Below are 17,479 nucleotides of genomic sequence, written 5' to 3'. Positions count from 1 at the left end.
CTGGCTCCTATTTGACATAGCACCACATTTGTCAGACTATGCAGTCATATGTCAGAAGTGCATTACACATGCACTTCAGTTTGTAAGAAATTTGCCAAAGCAAATAAACCATTTATGCTCACACACTAATTATTTGTGAATTTATGGATTAATGCATTATAAATTACATTTCATGAGTGCATTACTAACAAATATATGCATGTAATCTGTACATGACCAGATAGTGTTAGCGATTGGTCTGCAAGAGAGCACTCTGGGTGCCTTTGTCAAAATTCAGTGAAGTCATTCAGACACTTTCAATGGAAGGGGGGGGGGGAAATCTATTAAGCTGCTCCCCTCTCAAGGACATCCAAACTTTAAAGGCCAAACAGTCATTCATATCCCATTGATAAAAGAGCACATTCACAAGTAAACTTGGAGTATGCATGAAATTCCGTTTTTGAGATTAATTACTCTGGAAAGTCTCAGAAAAAGCATTTCAGCTTGACCTTTTGATCTAATCAAGGCTGGAGCATCAGGCAAAGGCAGGCATTCTCTTTTATATTATCACTGTGAAACCTCCAGCTCTACATAGGGAGAAGCAAAGACAAAACTTTGAACCACCCTGTTTCAGTCAGTTTGAAACAGCTTCACTTTCCATAAGTTGGAAGGAGTTCCTTTAATAAGTGAGATAGAATTTACAACTGCAAATTCATTGTACAAATAGGCAGTATGTAAAAGCAGCTTACAACAATTAACCACATAAAATTAGCAGTGGAATTTAAAAATAAAATTAAAAATAAAGAGATGGCTTAAAATCAGCAGTAATGCTAAAAGTCATGATGAAATACCACAGGTAATGTTATATTATACAACTTGCCCAAACAACTCACAATAAAATATAAATGCAATAACAACAAAAACAACATTAGTTAAGTCCTGTTAAAGTTTACTGTCCAATTAAAATTCCAATCATTTTTCATTATCTAGTGTATTCGCTTTTTTTGTGCCTACATATCAATCAAGTGAATCTACACTTTTAAGTCTCAGGACTGAATTAACTCTCTGCCTTAACTCCCTACCTTGAAACCTGCCCCATAAGAAGGATTTTCATTTTAATTATCATACATATCTGAAATAGTGTGCTGTGACTCATTAAAGCTCAAAATGAAATAAAGGTATTTAGCCTTTAAAGTGTCATTGGGCTTTCATTTTATTCTGTTTAATATAGCCTGCCAAAATACAGTAAAAGCATTTGGAAAGGAAGCTTTCCTTCCAGGGCTATGCTTTCAAACATAACTTGCTTACTAATCATTAATGTCATATAGGTCTTAAACTCTACACATTTTGTCAGTTTCTTAGTTTTTCCACTGTGCAAGATAACTGACATTTTCTTAAGTACACAAAACCAAATATAATAAAGCTTTTAAAAATATGTAACTGAAAAGAAAAACATGTTATCAGATTGCATTGAAGGTATGATTTTATTTTAATGTTATGAAAAACAACAAAGAGGTGGCAGATTTTTAGCTTGGAGAAACAATGATCGAAGGGTGACATGATAGAGGTTTATAAAATTATCTATGGGCTAGGGAAGATAGAGAAAGAAGTTCATTTCTTCATTTCTCATAATGCAAGAACTCATGAGCACTCATTGAAATTAATGAAAAGTAGGCTTAGAAGAGATAAAAGGGAAGTACTTCTCCACCCAAAGAGTAATTAACACATGAAATTCACTGCCACGGGAAGTGGTGGCAGCTACAAGCAAAGATACTTTCAAGAGAGGATTGGATAAACATATGGAGTAAAGATCCATGAGTGGCTATTAGCCACATTGTATAGATGGAATACTATGTCTAGGGCAGTGATTCTCTGTATTCTTGGTGCTTGGGGTCACAGTGGAGGGCTGCTGGAGTCCTGGCCCTACTGGTAGACCTCCTGATAGCACCTAGGTTTTGGCCACTGTGTGACACACAGTGTTGAACTGGATGGTCACTGGCCTGATCCAACATGGCTTCTCTTATGTTCTTATGTTTTTAATACTTTGTTGGGAAGAAATAGTTAATCAATACAGGCCACTCACCAAAGTATAATTTCAAATGCCATATATAGGGATAGCCCTACAATTTCAGTAATAGAAGCGGGAAAATTGCTACAATGAGACTTAACTGAATAATTTGGAAAGAATATCTGAATGTTGAATTTGACTTGTTATCAAGTTGATGCACATGTGGCTAGGGAAAAAGTGGGATTAAGAAAACGAAAATGTGAATTGAGCAGTTATTATTATTTGCTGCAACTCAAGTCATTTATTTCATAAGGAAAACTCCCTGAAGCTGGGAAAGCACATAATGAGCCTATTCTTATTGAAATAAGCTTATTTATTAGGTTGGGTTTTTTTTTCAGTACAGCCCAAGGACTCAGCCATTTACTTACAAATTTGGAAATGGGCTCATGCATGAAGATCAAACAAATTTCTTTCGTGGGCACTGATAAGTACCCAGTTCTGTTTGGTGCAATGTGATCTTAATATGTATCCTCAAAAAGTTGATTTAATGTGATTCTGTTGGTGAAATCAACTAAGATTCAAGACATGGAGCTTAATGTAAAGTCTGGCAGCCATAGTTTCACTTGTTTCACTATCAGACCAAAATGTGAAGATCTTAGATCTTAGCTATCTTATCTAAGGAGCAATTCCTGAAAAATTCCTTTGTGGTCTAGTTTTTCTGCTTACTGTGAAGAATTGCATGAGAAATTATGCATGGTTGTATAGCATGAAATAAGCTTATTTATTAAGTTTTTTTCAGTAACTGGATCATGGTTATGAAAACCAAATCTTTATAAGATAAACAATAAGTACTAATATTGACAATTTTTTTAAAAAAAAACTATAATAAAATAAATATATGTATACAGGTAACATTTATATATAACCATATCTTCCAAAAGGAATAGACTTCTGGTTTATGGTGGCGCGCTAGCAGACTCACCTCCCAGACCTCCCGGGGGTGAAGCTGCGCTCCAGCTGAAGAAGGGGGTGTGCAGGCTCGCAACCCCCCCCTGGGGCCCGGCGAAGGGACCCTGGCCATGGAACTTATAAGAGTTTGCCTCTTCAACGGCGGAATGCCGGAGAATTGAGGCGCCTCTTCATTCCGCTGGTTCTCTGGGCTGTGAGACCGTATGGACTTAGTGACGCTTACCGGGACAAGCGCAGGAGATCATGCGGCAGAAATGGAATGAAAGCGAGGTCGAATGACCAATTATGAACGTGAGTCAATTCCGAAGCGTTTAAAGGGGAAAAGATAGCTCCCTACCCTACCGCACCAATCGGGGGGGAAAGTGAGCGGGGGAGGGACGCCTCCTATGCGCACAAACTTTTGAGCAATTGAGGGGGGGAGCGGAAGAAAACGCGAGGGAAAATGCCAAGAAATACTTACCAAAGCGAGTCTAAGTGGTCAAGTGTATATTCAGAGACTTAAAAAAAATTCACGAAAGTAAACAAACGACAAAGATGGCAGGGAAGAAGGACAAAGAAAGACTTTTGAAAGCGAAAGGGTCTGAGAGCCCAAAACTGGAAGTTACCAGTGAGGTGGCAAAGTCTATTGCGGATTATATGCGCCCTTTGCTGGAACAGCTGAATAACGTCAAGGAACAGATGTCTGTTGTTACTCAAAGCATTACTGCACAACAAACTCAGATAAGCGATTTGATACAAATAATGAAGCAAGATGCTGAGAAGGAAAAAGGAAGTGGCTGTAACTACACAGAAAGTGAAGAAGAAAGTGCAAAAGCTGGAAAGGAAACAAATCTCCATGGAAGATCAATTGTTGCAAGTCCAAATGGAAAAGGCTAATATGATCCTTCATTTCCAGGGCATGCCAGAGAATAGTGGGGAGAATCTTAAAGAAGTGATGAGTGAAGTTAGCCCCAGTGACAGAAATGAAGGCGGAATCGCTGCTTAACGATATGGATGTGGTCTATAGATCATATTCAGGCTATATAAAGAAAAATAATCTGTCTGGGGAAATTGTGGTGAGTTTCTCGAAGAGGCATGTCAGGGATGCAATCCTGAAAGCAGTTGCTGGAACACCCCTGAAAGCGGGGGGAAATCATCAGAACGCTAAAGGATATTCCATTTGAAGTAAGGCAACGGAGAAAGAAATACAAAGAACTTGTGCTTTTTCTTCAGACAAACTCAATTGGATATAAATGGCTATTTCCAGAAGGCGTCACTTTTAAGATCAAAGACAAAAAAGAAAAGATTGACTTTGTTCTGAAAGCTTAAAAATTCCTAAGGGTTCAGCTGGGAAAGCCAGAGGACGGGGAAAGAGAAGAGGACAGCAAGTCCAGGGGCAAGCTAGACTCCGGTTCTTCTGGAGAGGACTCTCTGTCTGAGCAAAAGGCAGCAGCCCCAAAAACTCCTTACAAGCTGCGGAAGAGAAGGGGAAAGGAGAAGTAAAGGCTGAAGGACTCTGAATTGTGCCTTTGAGACTTTTGTTATGGGATGATTGGGGGTACTGTTTCTAGACAGTTAGATCTAAGCTTTAAAGAAAAGGTGCTATAAAAGTTTGACTCAGTTTATAAAGGGATCAATGATGGGTAGACTTGATGTATCTAAGCTAATTGGAGGATCTCCTCTCTTGGGTTTTTTAGTTAGTAGTGGGTTCTTTACTTTATCCCGTATATGTAGTTCCCCCTCCCTTTTCTTCTGTTGTAGTTTTTGTAGTGAAAAAAAAAGGAATACACAACCTAACAAAGAAGGAACTGAGTTCAAAATATAATTGTATTTCTGTTACACACCTATCTTTCCTTTTCTGAATGCTACAATTTTATTGAGGTCATTGTCAGACTTTGGGTTTCTCTTTGAAGCTCTGTGCACTTGATCAAGAACATTTTGTAAATAAATGGAACTTGTTTCATGAAGAAGAAAGTGTTCACCAGCTAAAGTATAAACTGATATTTTATGAGTAGAAAAAATTGCCAAATGTTATCTTGTTAATTCCCCCTCTTGTTGTATATGGGCAGTCCAATACTTATCATTCCTGATGGATTTTTATCTAATCCTTTTCACTGACTTTGAAAAACTATAGATGTGATTGTTATAAAGCACCTGTTCTGCAAAAAGTGTAGCTACTTTTTATCATAACCTTGTTACTTACTATATACCATCAAAAGACAAGAAAGATACAACATCTTTGTGGTTCCATGTGTGCTTGAAATGATATAGTAAGTATGTTTTTTACAGTTTATGTTCTAAAAAGAAATGATGTGTTCAATTATTGTGTGATAGTCTGTATGGAATTGGGTCACAGGAAAATTCCAGAGCACACTTGAGCAAAGCCTAAGTGAATGCTTCAGATCTCATTTCACATGGATCTTGTAACCATTTCTCACATCATTTTATGCTGAGATACAGATACCACATGGCTTCCATCAGTAATTGTGTATTCTATTTAAATCAGCCCTTTCTCAGTCTGAACATATAGTAGTGGCCTAATTAATTCCCAACTGCTGCTTCCATGTATTTTGTAGGAAAAAGAAATAATGTTTTACTGAAACCTGACATAGTGTGTATTTGTATCTCTATACCTGAGAATAAAACATCAAGCATGAAATGGAACTCAGTGTGAAACAACTGGAAAGGAAACACTTTGCAAAGGGAGAAAAAACTCCCATAGAATACACATTTCACTATTCAATTGACAACATATGTGAGCAGTTTGCCATAATTCCAGTTGTGGTGTGGAGACAGATATGGTTTGGCAAGACCACAGATAAAGGGAAGGAGAAGAGTAAGAAGATAATTCAGATATTTTAGCCAATTAATGTTTTAATTCTCCAGGGTCGGGGACAAAGAGTGGTGCTGGGGGATCAGCTGTCCCGAAGGTACCCCCTGGAATGTGGAGTGTGACAAGAGGTGGTGTTGTCCCTGATGCTTTTTAACATCTATATGCGCCCTGTTGCCCAGATTGCCTGGAGGTATGGACTGGGTTGTCATCAGTATGTGGATGACACCCAGCTGTATCTGCTGTTGGATGGCTGGTCCAACTCCAAACTGGAAGTTCTAGACCGGGTGTTACAAGCTGTGGCTGGTTGGCTTAGGCTGAGCCGGATGAAATTGAATCCGACAGAGATGGAGGTCCTGTGCCTGAGCTGCAGCGGCCCGGGGGTAGGGATCCCACTCCCAACCTTCGATGGGGTGCCATTGGTGCCAGCGCCGGAGGTTAGGAGTTTGGGGGTGCTCCTGGATGCCTCCTTAACAATGGAGGCCCAGCTAGCAGCCACTGCCAAGTCAGCCTTTTACCATCTTTGGCTGATTAGGCAGTTGGCGCCCTTCCTTGAATGCAGTGACTTGGCAACAGTGATCCATGCGATGGTCACCTCAAGATTGGATTACTGTAATGCCCTCTACATGGGGCTGCCCTTGTCACAAATCCGGAAGCTGCAGCTGGTGAAGAATGCCGCGGCCAGGCTGTTGATGGGACTCTCAATTTGGGGTGCTCATTCAGCCTGTGCTAAAGGCACTGCACTGGCTGCCTATAGCATACCGGATTCGCTTCAAGGTGATGGTTCATACCTTTAAAGCCCTTTATGGCCAGGGTCTGACATACCTGAGGGATTGCCTTTTCCCATATATGCCCTGGAGAGCACTGCATTCAGGGACTCAGAACTGACTGGCCCTCCCGAGTATCAAGGAGGCCAGGTTGGCAACAACCAGGGTGAGGGCCTTTTCGGTGGCGGCTCCACTCTGGTGGAATGAGCTCCCAGATAGACCAGAGCCCTGCGGGACCTTTTACAGTTCCACACGGCCTGCAAAATGGAGCTTTTCTGCCATGCCTTTGGAGTAGCCGCCACCACCATTACCACCTCCACTACCATCACAACTATTGGTGTCACTATCAATAACAACTGACAACCGTGGTGGAAGCCCAGAGCCTCTGGTCTCTGTGAGTACTACCTATCCTAGCCCCCCCCCCCAACTGAAGCAGACCAATAGAACTAAAGTAGAACGGAACTGGAATTGCTAGCACTTTAATATTATGTTTAATTTTAACACTGTTTTTATATTATTGTATTATTATTTATCAGGAATTGTATTAATGTAACGAATTGTGTTTTATGTATTATGAGAACTTTTATTCTGTTGTAAGCCACCCTGAACCAGCCTAGGCCGAAAGGGCAGGATAAAAATAGTCACAATAGTGACCAAAAAACGTCATCATGCAATTTTAATTTTTTTATTTGTTTTTCTGTTAAAATGACCTACAGGATGTTATACACACATCAGAAAAGCAATAACTGCTGCACTTAATTGTTTTCTGGTGAGGCAAATAGGTTGACCCTTTTGGTGCATTATTGTGGGAACTGGTTTGCAGGTAGAACCTCAGAATCAAACACTGTGGGTATCACTCTGAGGGGAAAACACGATGGTGTTGCCATTCCCAACAATGTGTATAACCACATCATAATTGATGCATACCTTCCAGTGCTGGATTACCCAATAGGCAGATTAAGTTTAGGGCACCAGAAAAGATATGCTTAGGGCACGAGAAAAGCAAAGGCACCAATAATTAGATTTTGAAAAATGAATTTGATATTTCAAACAAAGCATCAATGTAGTCATCAAAGAAAAAATCAGAACTTTGCCTTTTTTACATTCCAGCACACACTCTTCCCTATTTTTCTGTTCTCTTTTTATTAATTATCCTTGTCTAAACCCGGGGGTGCCTTACTAGTGTAAATCAAAATAATGCAAGGAAAGCAAATCCTATCATGCATTGCAAAAATTGTTTTATTTTTATATAGTCTTCTGAGTTATATGAACTTGATTCCCCCCCCTTTATATATGGTCACAGTGCTGTTGATTGTTGTCCAAGGGCAGGAATTTTTTTCTCAACAGTCCAATTACTTTATACATTTTCCTCTGCCTCAATACACCAATTGGCAGTTCTTAAAACATAGTTGGACGATGATTGTGTGTTGAAATCTCTAATGCTCCCTTGGAGGCACATGTGGTAGCAACTGGTGCAATTCTAGAGTCCTACTCAAAGATTGTGGATACATTAGAAAGTATAGTTGAAGACCAATCACAAAAGCTAGAAGCTACGTAAGCGGCAGAAAACATTACAAACAAGATATAATCATTAGAGTTGACCATGCAGAGTTGACCATGTAGAGTGAAATTTTACAATACTGACACTGCACAAGTCTATCCAAGAAAAAGAATTGGATTTGTACAGAATCTGCCAATCATTAGCAGACCACTTGCACATTTTGAAAAATGATTTCAGAAGATATGACCTATCAAAGGATTTCTTGCCTGATACTAACTACAAAGAAGCCCAGTCCCACAAGTGAATCAGGAAAAAAACAAGCAAATGATGACAGTGCACCAGAAGCAGCACTGAATCTTAAAGATAAATTTCACTTAACTTCTAACTACACTATAATTGATACACTTGAACTGCATATGAAGAGGAGCGGTGAAACGTACAAAGAAACATACATTGATCTTCATGACCCAAAAGTGAAATATGGAATACTATTTGTATTATCAAATCTGAGGATCACACTACACATTTTTCTAACATTTATGATTACTAACTGTTCCATAGAATGCTTTTTTCTGAACTGGAAAGAATAAAAAACCCAGAGAACAATGTGTCAGGTCAGAATGGATTCACTGTCCCTACCATCTATGGAAGCACACATGCTTTGTTGAGTCAGCTTCAATGAATTTATCTAGAATTTTGCAGTCAGAAAATCTAGAAAGAACCTATTTTAGTTTCAGCATACATGTAAGTTTTGTGTCATTTCGAAAAATAAAATATAATGTAACAATTTAGTATTGTTTTTATGTTGAATTACGTATGAGGTGAACCATAATCTTAGGCCCCCTAAAAGTCTTAATCCAGCCCTCATTCCTTCCAAAATCTACAGCAAGACAAGACAGTGTTATGGACATCACGTCCCCTCACCTGTGTAGTATGGATGGGGATATATAATGATCTTTTAATTCAGATTATTCATATACTTGTATTTTTCTGGTTTGTTTTGTAGAACACCTATTGGTGCAGTATTTTGTGGATGTGCTGCAGCTGGCCTTGTACTACTACCTTGCCTTGCAGATTCAGAAGACAGACTTGAAACAATTATAAATCACTAGGAGCTCCAAGTTGTTGATGTAGAGCAATTGCTCCCTTTGAGAACATGGCCAACTGATAGGGTGTAAGCCTTAACATGTACCCCAACCCTACTTAGAGCCATCTGTTGTTATAGGTACATAAGAGAGATGGGCAAAACGCATTCTGTACTGTTATGATGAACCCCTGTATCTCCCCAATTGTCTGGCAGATTTTTCCCACCAGATCTTCAGTTCCCCTCAGAAGCTTGAGTTGCCCTACAGTAGTGTATATATATTCTTTGTCATAAAAGATTTGACTGTCCCACCCTATGTTTGAGATTTTTAGTTTAGGCTTTTTCTCAGCTGAGGAACTCTACTGAGAATACAGGAGTTGTCCAGTTTTGTAAACCCTTGAGAAATGGCACTTGAGGCAAATTAACTTTCAAAAACAGAATAAAAGTTTTATTGAACAGGCAGGGAATATATGTAAAAATGGGAATAGTCAAGGTTTTGAGATTGCTGAGGTAAAAACTCTAATATTTACAGAGTTGAATTAATAGAACATTCAAGAGAGTGTATTTGTAGTTTTGTTTCAAGACTTTCTATTTCTTACTTTCTTTGAGAGGTACTTTGTTTAGTATATTTCAGCACAACATAGTTCTTATTGATGTTTCAAGATTTCTTCCTTCAGATATTACAGGTTTTCCTTTAAATAATACAGCTTTTCATTAACTCCTGTGGTGTCTAAGCTATTCTTCTTTATCATAGACCAGGGTTCTCTTCCCAGCCCCTTTCACTGGCAGGAAGTTATTCTTCTTGTCCCTAAGAAGCAATAACTCCTTTTACTATTTAGCTTGTCTGGGATTCTCTCTAAATTCCCAGACTTCCTGCCAAATCCTTCTCCATTATCCTTGTCTGTATGAGGTTGTTCTGTAACTTTGCTTACTGAGAATCTAAGTTCTCCCTCAGAGCAGTGTTAATATATTTAGACAATGCCTGTCAGACAACACTGACTCCCCAAATGCCTCTTCCCTCAGAAGCCAAACCCTCTGGCTTCTGACATTAGAAAGACCAAATTGTGACATTCCAAAGGTGAAAATACCTCTTTTCCCTCCAGATCAGCTGTTTTATTTATTCTGCCAGCGAATGCTGATCAATCAGAGAGTGAGCAGAGCAGCCAATCACCTGAGCTCTTCTCTCCAGGGAAGATTAATCTCCCTGACTCTCTGTACCAAGCAGCATCTTTCCGTGCTATCTGTTACAACTGTAGACTCCTGTAAATGGATTATGGTATGAGCAAGAACATTACCTGATAATCTTGCAACAGATTGAAGATTCAGTTGAACTCTGGCCTCATACAAAGACTGGTGTGCAGTAGAATTGCACTGTCCAAGAGATCAAAGGTTCCCTGAACCCAAACATTCCGATGACAGAATGACTGATAAATATAGATGCCAGCTGGACAAGTGTGTGCTCTCCCAAGTGGCAGGAATACTCCAGCATTTGCAGAGTCAAACACTGATCTGATAAACTGTAGGTTCTTTGTAGGATTGTACTTCCTAGTGATATGGAGGTCCATGGTAGTGAGGGGGGAGTACAATCCCTGAAAATTGCATCCCAAATGAATAGAAAACAAAAAGGTATAACTCAAACAGAAATATATTTTCCATTGAAACTGTAAATGACCACACACCAACAAACCTACATGTATCTCAATGAAAGCAAACTGACTTTGCTTAAAAAAAAAAACAACCTGTTGTAGGTCACTTATGTTTTTGCTTAATGCAGTGTGCATATGCATATATATGTCCCAGAAACTGTAGTTCGATGTTTTGATTGGGTGGAGAGCTGAAATCTTCTTGCAGAAGGAAGCTGGAAACTTGGGTGCCACCTTGGAAAGAATGCACAAATTAATTCATTATTATCTATTGTAGGAACACCTGGTCCATCTTATGCTTTGACACCTTAAGTCTCCAGTGCTTTCTCATCCCAAGGAATCTAAACATTGTCCTGCTGCCCCAGACACTCTAAATGCTCAGAATACATAACAGTATGGTTTTATGGGGCCTTCTTTCAAAAGGGTAGGATAGCATTCATTTTTTTGCCAGTTTTATATGATCTTGTTAATTGTTAATCAGTGTTTAACGTATCAGAAAGAAAAGCTGTAATCTGTATCATATGTCCATACTTATTCCACTCTATTCATCTTTCAAATTTGGTCAACAAAAGGAGATCTGTTTTTCATAGAAATAAAAAGTACAGCAGAAACACAGAACTTTGTCTAGTGAAAAACCCATTTCACCTTTGCAAACAGAAGTAGAAAATGAAATCTGTAGCTCTTCAGATGAAAGAAAATTAATATAGGAAATCAAATTATTCAATATCTTCTTAAGTCCATAAGCCAAGCCAGGTATTATGGCAGAATATATTGCTTTGAATCTTCACAGCCAGTTTTAAAAGGACGCCAGAACATTGTTTCAGAATCTATATAGCATCTAGGAGTGTCCTCTGGAGTTGTCTAATTTTAACCTGTTTCTTTCTCCTTAATGTTTTCCTGTTTCGGTTTTTTAAAACATCTGTGCCCCAGTTAATGTGTGTGTTAAGTGCTGTCAATTCGCTTCCGATTTGTGGTGTCCCTCTGAATTAATGACTCAAGTTTCAGCTTTCTTCATTGTCCAACTTTCATACCCATAAATAGTAAAGGAGAATACCATCGTATGAATGGTCTTGATCTTGGTGACCAGTGGACATGCCTTACACTTAAGGGTCTTTGCTAGCTCCTTCATGGCTGCCCTTCCCATCTCCTTTGGATTTCTTGGTTTCAGTCTCCCTTTTAATTGATGACTGAGCCAAAGAATAGAATATTTTCAACAATTTCAATTTCTTCATTGTCAGCCTTAAAGTTGTATAATTCCTTAGTCATCATTACTTATGTCTTCTTGAAGTTTGGTAGTAATCCTGCTTTAGCACTTTCAGCTTTTTCATCAATAGTTGTTTCAAGTCTTTACTATTTTCTGCACATAATGTGGTCTCATCTGCATATGTTCCTTCCGTCAATTTTCACTCCTTCATCTAAATCTAATTCAGCTTTCCTTATGATATGTTCTGCATAGAGGTTGAAGAGACAGTAAGATAAAATACATCCTTGTATGACACCTTTGCCAATTGGCAACCATTCTGTTTCTCCATATTCTGTTCTAACAGTCGCCTGAGTACAGGTTGCACATCAAAACAATCCGATGCCCTCTTTCTTTCAAAATCAACCATAGTTATTCATGATCCACACAGTCAAAAGCTTTGCTATAATTTGTGGAATCTATGAAATTGACTTGAGTCTTACTTAAAGAATTATAACTGAGTTAAAGGGATGAGACCATTCCCATAGCTGTTACAGCATCTTTAGAGACTTTAGAAAGTAGAGCCTTCTCTACTTCTTTTTCATCCTCTCTCAATTTTGCTCCTCCAACATTGTATATTAGCTTTTCTACTGTACTGGGATTACAGTAGTACTGTACTACTTTTCTTCTAATTGCTAAGTAGTGGTCTATTAAGACAAAGAGGGATAATAGGCTCCCATGTAACAAGATATAACCATGTACTGGTGCTGGAAGCAGGAAGATACTCAGATGCAGGTTTACACAATCATAGGTATTGGCTGTTTATTAGATACTATTTCACCTGCAACTCCATTTTATGTGTTTCCTTACATAGGTTTATCGAACAGAAATTGCACCTCTTAAAGAGAATGTGAACAGTGTTAATGACCAAGCTCATCAGTTTACCTCATCTGAGATCCAGCTTTCCCCATATATGCTGAAACGCCTAGAAGACTTGAACACTAGATGGAAACTCCTACAGGTAATGTTGCATAACTTATCTAAGTACCTGGAATGTGTTGCTGGTGGATGTGTTGAGATTGTTGCTTGGATTTTTGTTTTCCTCCTAAGAAAAAGAAATAGGCAAATAGAAAACAGAAGTCTGGGATTTTTTTTTTTTTAAAGTAATAAAGATTTTTCTACATGTTTTTATCTGTGGCCAAACAATACTGTACTTTTAAAAGAGTGTTCTCTAAAATTTTGATGTAAGTAACAGTCAGCATATTCTCATCCATGTGATTGGAGTAACTGTTTTAGATGATGTGACGTCACTGGGGCAGGTATGACTGCCTTTGCTCTCAAAATCTATTGATTTGAAATATCTTCCCTTTGAAAGTTTTTTACTACATGTAGAAGACTGAGCATAGATTTTACTTTTACCACTCATGTCCATTCTTTGTTAAACAACTCTTAGGGACATTAATTTTAAACACTGCCCTTTACAGGAGCTTAATGATTCATTCCACAATGGATGCATTAAGATCACATCTGTGTAATCAGATCCAAAATTACAAAGCATTATATTCATTGTGGTTACTAGCAGAGTTTGATCAAGCTATTAAGTTTGTAAAAAAAGATAGTTTTGCTTTAAAGGGATAATAAAGTTTTCCTCATGAAATAAAAGGAACTCAAACAGGAGAAAATTAAATTTAGAATAAAGAAAGTAGTTTAAACAGACCTTAAGGACCCAACCACTTTGGATCCTAAGAACTGCAGGTGGGAGCTCTACTCATAGGATTGGATCCAGTGAGCTGGCAGAGCACATCTTTCCCTGCCTTCTCCTTCCCAAGTAAACTGTCATTCATCCCAAAACTCCTGTTTGAGGATTAAGAAAGCCTCAAGCAAAATGTGCTACAGGACACAGCACTTCATTGGCAATAAGTAATCAAGCAGTGGTGGTGGGTATTTTTGAGCACATGGGGCCGTCCCCCACCAAATCAAGCTGCTCCCCAGCCTAGGGTTGCCAACCTCCAGGTGATAGCTGGAGATTTCCCAGAATTGCAACTGATCTCCATGCTACAGAAATCAAATCAGTTTCCCTGGAGAAAATGGCTGCTTTCTAAGGTTGATTCAATGGCATTATATCCTAATGAGATCCCTCCCCACCCCAAACACTCCCCTTCCCTTCTCAGGCTCCACCCCCCAAATCTCCAGGTATTTCCGAACCCTAGACGACAACCCTACACCAGCCCCCTCCTGCCTTCCTCCGTACTGTCCTTACCAAACATTCCAGAGGGTGGCAGGCTAAGGTAAGTCTGTCTTCTCACTGTTCAACTCAGGCCCCGGTCACACATAAGAATTTGGGCCGGTAGAAGGACGGTTCGGGGACGCAGCAAACGGGCACGATCCCACCACAACATCTGGGAAGCGTAGTGCTTCCGTCCCCGAACCGGCACTTCCGCGCGAAAGAACGGACCAAACCAGAACCACCTACCTCGGTGGTTCATCTCGAAGGGGCACTTCAATCCTGGCTGTGGGATCGCCGGCACGTCCTTGCGCCGGCGCATCCCCGTCTCCTAGCTGAACTGCGCATACTCCGACATGCGCAGTTCGGCAGGCTCCCCGTCAGGACTGTGTTTTCTCCCCGGCATCTGATCGCTCCGGGGAGAAAAGGCATTGCGGCCCAGGGGATCCGCAGCGTCTCAACTTTGGCGTGGCTTTTAAAAGCCGCGCTTTGAGCGAGTTTTCCCCTGCCATGTGGCAGGGGCCTCAACACTGCATCCAAACAAGCGTCTCCCAGCAGAGGACTATTTAAGGCAGGCCCATCCACACCAGTACATTAGTTTGTTGAGCAGAGAGCCTTCTCAGGACTTCCTATGAGCCCCTAATTGTCAATAGATTAATAAGAATCTATTAGCCAGTCCTGTCAATCTTTCTTTTTGGAGAAGTGTTATGGCTACCAAAGTCCCAATGGACTATACTACCTCTTTAAAGTCTCCGCCACCATCCCTTCAGAATCAGGCTTACTAGTTTTTTAAAAAACCCTAAATAATAGTGGTAGCATCTATAACTTTAAGAAATGAATGCCTACTGAGATCTCACAAGACCGCATTCCAAAATCTTGGTGGCCATTTTTTTTTGTGTTAGGCGACCACAACAATATTGCCAGCCTTAGTTTTTTGCATTCAAAGGTGGGAGAAGTTGGGGTGGATTGAGAGACCAAAACAGACCTGGGAAGAGCCCCTGTACTGCTATGTCTCCTAAGGGAGGAAAGACTCACTTGGGCCAGACCTGGCAGCAGCCACTGCAAAACTTGCCTTAAGAGGCACTCAGTTTTAATATGTTTGAATCAAGATCTGAAGGAACAAATGTCATGTGCATTTCGCTCAGGATACTTAGCTCTGCTCCTTTGAAAACAAGAGGTAGACATTTTCAGTTAGTGGGTTACTTGTTTTCCACCTTTTGTAGATTAGTGATTTTGTGTAATGTCTCACTTTTCATTGCTTTGGTTGGAAAAGATATCTCTCCCTCCCCCAACCAATTGCAATGTGATATGAGTTTGCTGTATGTTTGTTAAATTGTTTCAGGACATGTTGGAACATTCCCAAATCTGCAGTTTGTAAATATGAAATTAATTCCCAATGACAATGCATCAAACAGTTTCTATCATTGGGTTGTTGTACCCTAAAGAGCTCATATGGATTGTAGCCCATGCTGACAAACTGCTATGATGCATTGTCTTCCACTATTCTGTAATCCAATAAAACCAAGGACTTGCAATCCCTTCTGGATAATCAAGCCAAGTATGGTCAGAAGTATCTTATTTTCTTATTCCTTATTTTCCTTGCACTAGATGTGCTTTATTTATTTATTTATCGCTTGGGAAATACTACCTGGGTACACCTAATAGTTAAAATAAAAGAAACCCTCCCAACTGTGAATATGAATAAAAATTTGCCTTTTCACTCAGACTCATAGTCTCCTTCCAGTATTTTTCATTTTCATTAACATACAGTTACTATTCCCCATTCAGATCCTCAGAGAAGAGTAAGGCAGGAAAAGTGCTGTACCCATCAAAAACAGGTTTTTAGAGGTAGAAGTTTTGTGAATTACAGCTTCACACTGTCATTCCCTTAGGGTCAAATTCAGTGAGAATACAGTCAATGTCTGCATAAGAGCATAAAAGCTTCAAAAAAAATATGTCTCCAAGGTTTGTCATTAGTTTTCCAGTTTTAAGTTTTGGAAGTAAAACTTCTTCCAAGATGTTTTGTAGGCTGTTGGGCCAGAGGAGTCCAGTTACCAGACTGAAGAGTCTGATCACACAGACTCAAATTTCTTCTTCTGCTGCTGCTGCTATCATCTCAGCCATCATCATTTATATTAGTATGAAATCCAATCATGTTTGGAGTGGGGAAACAACTGATTCTGGTGCATTTCTATGGTTCTGCCAACAACAAAGCAAGGAACAACCTGTGCAAATACTATCGATCATCACTAGGGAACAAGCACAGTTGTTAGGGGAACCCGGTCCATAGTTCTCATACAGTGTGCAGATGGTTCTGAAGCCCTTCCTTGACAATGTGTCATCAGTTTGACCATGGTCTGATGCCAGTGTGATGCCAGCAGTGAGTGCAAGATACCAGCAGTGAGTCATGACCGTTTTCCTACCACTTCGCCTCAGTGACTCCCACCTCCTACCCACTAAGACTCTAGATAGGTCATTCATCTTCCTGCATTTTTCACTGCAAAGTTTTCCCTGCTGTTTAATCTAAAGAATTTGTTCCTGATGCTTTCTCCTTTTCCTGTTCTTGCTGCCCTCATGGATAACCTAAGGGGTGAATGCAGCTGTTAGTCTGCTGCAGAAAAAAAAATGATGAAGAGTCTTGTGGCATTCTTAAATAAATTTTAATGGTATAAACATTCATGAGCAAGAGCCCATTTTGTCAGATAGAGAAACAATCTGACATTCATCTGATATAGGTGTGGCCCAAAAAGCTTACTGACATGCTTAAGAATATATTAAATCTGTTCCATACATACTATATAGAAACATTTATGATCAACAGCTTGTATGGTCTGTAGCCACATTGGCATGATGTTTTAATTAACTTTATCACTGCAGGTTCATAGTGAGAGACACGGGAGATGTGAGTAGCTGTAGTGTGAAGATGACAGACCCATAAAATTGCTAGATTTTGAACTCAACATATTGTTGCTGTCACAAACTCAATTTATCCAACTTTCCAGGTGATTTCCTATTTAAATGCTCTCAATGACTATCAAAGGAAGGATGGGTTAGTCTGCTTTGTACTTATACATTTTAAGATGAAATTATTTATTTCCAGGATGGTATATTTTGAAATTCTATGTGAGCACCAGTGAGGTGCAGTGGTTAGTGTCAAACTAGGATCTCAAGACACAGGTTCAGATCCTTAATCTGCCATAGAAACTTGATGGGAGACCTTGGTCCAGACTTTCAACAGGGCCTAAATGAAGGAAATCAATAAATATGTATTAGAAGCAGCATTTTGGCTATGTACAAATGTTTTAGAAGATTAAT

The 17,479-nt window shown here is 39.5% G+C and overlaps 1 protein-coding gene across 2 annotated transcripts in view; it reads left to right on the top strand.

Annotated features, from left to right (window-relative positions):
• The window catches only part of DMD (dystrophin), a 284,775-nt gene that overhangs the window by 38,506 nt on the left and 228,790 nt on the right, over positions 1 to 17,479 (top strand). For both annotated transcript variants that reach the window (XM_015406249.1, XM_015406246.1), the window contains exon 5: positions 12,815 to 12,961. In XM_015406249.1, coding sequence (XP_015261735.1) covers positions 12,815 to 12,961 — 147 coding nt within the window. The remainder of the gene's footprint in view (positions 1 to 12,814; positions 12,962 to 17,479) is intronic.

This window comes from Gekko japonicus, unplaced genomic scaffold (genome assembly GCF_001447785.1).
Source record: "Gekko japonicus isolate JY-2015 unplaced genomic scaffold, Gekko_japonicus_V1.1 scaffold1357, whole genome shotgun sequence".
In the NCBI taxonomy this organism is placed as follows: Eukaryota; Metazoa; Chordata; class Lepidosauria; order Squamata; family Gekkonidae; genus Gekko; species Gekko japonicus.
The sequence above is the reverse complement of the archived record's forward strand: the minus strand, read 5'-3'. Positions and strand labels throughout refer to the sequence as shown.